This window comes from Solanum dulcamara, chromosome 8 (assembly GCF_947179165.1).
Source record: "Solanum dulcamara chromosome 8, daSolDulc1.2, whole genome shotgun sequence".
NCBI classification, from domain to species: domain Eukaryota; kingdom Viridiplantae; phylum Streptophyta; class Magnoliopsida; order Solanales; family Solanaceae; genus Solanum; species Solanum dulcamara.
The window spans coordinates 56,728,904-56,733,281 of NC_077244.1; the positions used below are offsets into that span (position 1 = coordinate 56,728,904).

The window sequence follows — 4,378 nt, forward strand, 5'->3', positions numbered from 1 at the left end:
CTTTGGTTGAATGTATTGTTGGTCTTGTTTGGCTGTGCAGGTACAGGTCTGCAGCAACCATACATTTGGACCACCATGCAGCTACTTCCTTCCTTTCAACCTCCATAGCTGGTAATCATGATGCTGATACAAAGGCACACTTCACCTGGATTTACTTGGTACGACAAGACTAAAAGGAGCAAAGATGAAAGGAATTTCCCATCCCATGCGAGATAGAAGTTTCGTATGCTTGTTCTTCTTCAATGTAGCTATGTCTGGTACGTAGCATAGTTGAATAGGACTAGTGTAGGTTACTTTTCTTTTTTCTCATGGAAGGGGAGAGTCTCCCTCATTTATGCTTTCATAGTTGAATTGTACCGGGAGGAGTCCTCTCACAGGTTTAATGCTTTCTAGTTATAGTTAGTTTCTTTTTTGTATCGGGGATGAGTTAGCCGACCTTAATAGGTTAGCCGACTTATGAACCACCATAGGATCGGAGGTAAGGTTTATGTCCCCCTCCTTGTATTTTTATTTTGATTATTTATGTTAAGGCTTGGGGGTGTTGCTTAACCCCTGACTGTGCACGAGAGGTGGGAGCCTCGTGTAGGGTCTGTTCCCGTAAAAAAAAAAAAAAAAAAAAAAAAAAAAAAAAAAAAAAAAAAAAAAAACCTCTCATTTTATGTTCGAGAACTTCATAATCCATATATATACATTAAAAAAAATGCCTCTACAACATAAATTTTTGTCGACATGAACATCCAGAGCTGATGTTACACCTGCACCAATATCATCAAACATTAACTTTCCCACCGGCAACACATGATTTTGATGTAGATATTATTATTTTTCCAAAGCCTTTTGCACCAAAAATGAAATGATACCAATATTCATATGCAGGAATGACAAGTCTAGTGCGTCTTATCAAACAAAAATTGCACCTATATACATGGTTGAGAAGATAAATAGAAATTAGTGTAGTTAACGTGTACTGACCAAACTCCAATAAACTAGCAATCCTCAAAATCCCACACGCAAAGTACCAAGTGGCGGCAAATGAAGCACACTCAGAAATTGAAAGTTACACCAACTTCTAATGAGTCAGATCCAATTCAATTAAACAAAATTGAGCTTAATTTGACTCGGTTAGGTGGACTCTTTCTCCATCTCAATTTGTTATTCTAACGACCCAATTCAATTAATTTTAGATTCGCTAACAGACAGAATCGCAGGTCTGTATATTATAAATCTAATTTTCTTTTCCTTACTGAATAAGAGCCTACATAAATACAAATTCATTTCATCAACATTTTCTCTAAATTGTCAAAAACATCAAAAATCCCCCTCCCCCACTGATAAGAATGGCAAAATGACACTTGTATTTATCTACAATGAGATCAATCATTCATGATCCTTTTGAATGTCTTATCCTTCGATTAACTTCCTTTTCCAGCTCTTCCATCCCCCCTACTTCTTCCAGTTCCTGCATCAATCACCAGTATTAGTATTTCCTCTTATGTGGGCTATTTCTGTTTACTCTAGAAACAATGTTACGTGTAATTTTAAAATTCTTATATGAGCATGAAGGGAGTGTAAAGGCACCTTAGGTCCTAAGAACAAGCCATATGGGACACCATTGAACTTCTCCGAGTGATGAAGCTGCAAATTCAGATATCAAACAAATGCATTAGAATATCTTGCCAACCGATTTAATATTAATCGTATCGCGCTAAATGTGATTAAATTACCGAATGAGCTGCAGCCACCTTCCTAAGATAAGGTACATTGGCTACAGGTCCAACCGGGAATCTCTTGTGAACCAAACCATCGTGAACAAACATGTATGCCATCCCAAATACTGTGATCCCTAGCCCCTGCATAAATTTAACACGTTGGACTTAAAAAAGCACTAATCTTAATCGAGTAAAAATTCTAGGGAAATATTAGAGGGGGGTTTCGAGAAAGATCGACATCTTCAACTGAACTAATTGATTGCAACTTGAATCATTTACATTATATGAAAAATGATTTTGAACAAGTATAAAAAGTTTAGCTTCGCATCCATTATGAACTAAGTAGTGATTTAAATTCTGAATTAGTTTCCAATCCAAATTATAATTAACATTATAAAACAAAAGACGGTAAGTTAAATGAGAACATACAGCGCCGAAGCAGAGGCCGGGAATGAGTCCTTTATGGAAGAAACCATAGTTGAGGAGGGCTATTGCTGGAACAGCGTTTGTTATGGCGAAAACGTCGTTCAGCTCGAAAGGTCCTTCTCTTGGTTTGTGGTGTGACTGCAATAATTTAAAGCAACAAGAATCTTAATATAAAGTTGTTCTCACCAAGAATTGAAATAAGGCATTTAATTTAAGCTCCAAATTGTAGAATTAAGTAGCACACAAACCTCGTGCATGTGCCATAGAGAAGCGTGCCAGAGCGCTTTATGTGCCCACCTTGCCCAAAACTCCATTCCTACCTGAAATTCCAATTCAAATACCTTTAAAATCAGTCACCAAAGAATGCATTCTGCTATTTCTAGCACACAATGAAGATAGCAAATGGAACTTACAGCAGCACCAACAGAGAGAGCAAATGTACCCAACATTTCGGATAAAGGAACTTCTCCACCCTACACTCAAAACAAAAAACAAAAAAAAGAAGAGAAAAACTCAGTAAGAAGTAAAGTTTCGAATAGAAGAAGAAGAGTAAATTGTGAATTATGAACTGTTTATGTACCTCCATTTGCCACGAAAATCTGTAATAAACGGCCATAGCAGCCAAGGAAGTAATCCCAAAACTAGACATAACAGCAGCTACAAGATAAGTAAACCTCTCCGATTTCTTCCTGGCCAGTTTCTCCGCCAAGCGTGTAGCTGAGATCTGTTCCTCGATCTTCTTTTCAATATCCTCGGACTCATCCTCAAATTGAGGTTTCAACTTCTCATCCTCGAGAACAAAGCAAACAGTGAAACTGGGTTTTCTTCTATACCTCAGAATTGCGCCGAGATTAGGAGAAACGGGTGGGGTTGTTGATGTGGGTTTTGGGCCAAGAAAGGGGATATGGCGGAAATAAATTGTTCGTGAGGTGGAAGAGAAGGAAATTCTGGCGGCGGCCATGGATTGTGAGGGTGAACAATTTAGAGAGTCTCTCTCAAAGTTAGTAGAGAGAGAGAGAGGAGTGATGGGGAGTTAAGGAGGGGCAATTTAAGGAAATGTATGAGGGAGAGTGGATGCTTGGAATAGAATGCAGGTAAATGCTCTACAGCCACAAGTTCAGTTTGTGGAGTCCCTTTGCAGACTAGTGTTTTGAAGGTACTAGAACATGGTGCCAGTGGGAGAGAATCGGGTCGTTAAAAAAAAAAGCAAACTACCACATACATTTTGGTCCTAACTTCCACATAAATTACATCATTGCCACTCACCATTTTTTTTCCAACAAAATTGTGCGTCGGTAGATGGGGCAGTCAAAATGTATAGAAGTATCAAAATATATATGTAAAACAATTAATGAGTATCAATATATAATATATATAATATTTTTATAACTCTTTTTAAATATATGTGGCTATGCCATTGATCGTTAGGTAGGTAAAAAAAGAGACCGAGACCTAAATGATAGGATCATCCATAAATAAAAAGTCACCAAAGTAACGTGGTCAAATAAAGTTTTTAGCTAAACTATTTGATATTGCTATCAAATATCTAGGAATAAATATAAATTTGATATAATTAAAAATAATATATATATAAATTTGATATGATTAAACATGCTTGAAAGTTTTCAAATATCTTCACATATCATTTTTATTTTTAATAAAATTATTTATTTTTAAATCATATTAACAATATTTTTAATAATCAAATAAAATCTTTAGGCTCTTCCGTCCCTGGTTAACAATGGTCAATTAAAATTGACGAAAATTAATTTGTAGCGCATGCGCTATTTAAATTCTATTAATGGATAAGGCTTGATGATTACTATGGTCAATGAACATATGGCTCATTAAATTAAAAAAAAATGGCAATATATTCTCACTATTAAAGTAGTTCATATATATTTCTATTATTACATAAACGATTTACATATATTATTTTTCTTTAACAAAAGTGAAAAAATAATAATGTAAATTCATTTTTGAAAAAAATAATAATTAGGGATATATTTATCACAATCCGACCTAGGGCCTAATTGTAACACGACGATTATGATGTGAGGGACCCCAACCATAAGCTATCTTAGTATACATCGTATACATAAGGTAAGGAACAATATAAATATGAGCGAAAGTAATCATTAAGTGGGGAATGGAACTAAGGAAAACAACTCTATAAACGTCAAATTCGGACTACACCAATGAATATCGTCTAAACATGCCTCTAGTTTAGTCTTTGACGGGGG

At 35.7% G+C, this 4,378-nt stretch overlaps 1 protein-coding gene across 1 annotated transcript; it reads right to left on the bottom strand.

Moving 5' to 3' along the window:
- Positions 1-1,213: 1,213 nt before the first annotated feature.
- Positions 1,214-3,283, bottom strand: LOC129900830 (beta-carotene hydroxylase 2, chloroplastic). Its single transcript, XM_055975905.1, has 7 exons — positions 2,716-3,283; positions 2,549-2,608; positions 2,384-2,455; positions 2,139-2,273; positions 1,725-1,850; positions 1,579-1,635; positions 1,214-1,459 (listed from the first exon to the last, which is right to left on the bottom strand). Exons 1-7 carry the CDS (start codon positions 3,094-3,096, stop codon positions 1,382-1,384), a joined length of 909 nt encoding a protein of 302 aa, XP_055831880.1. The 5' UTR covers positions 3,097-3,283; the 3' UTR covers positions 1,214-1,381.
- Positions 3,284-4,378: the final 1,095 nt, after the last annotated feature.

What these genes read in the sequence shown, in the direction of transcription:
- LOC129900830 (XM_055975905.1), bottom strand. Translation starts at nt 3,096, where the DNA reads ATGGCCGCCGCCAGAATTTCCTTCTCTTCCACCTCACGAACAATTTAT. An exon ending in CTCTATGGCACATGCACGAG is followed by an intron (nt 2,274 to 2,383) that starts GTTTGTGTGCTA and finishes AAATTATTGCAG; the next exon opens with TCACACCACAAACCAAGAGA. An exon ending in GCTTGTTCTTAGGACCTAAG is followed by an intron (nt 1,460 to 1,578) that starts GTGCCTTTACAC and finishes TGATTGATGCAG; the next exon opens with GAACTGGAAGAAGTAGGGGG.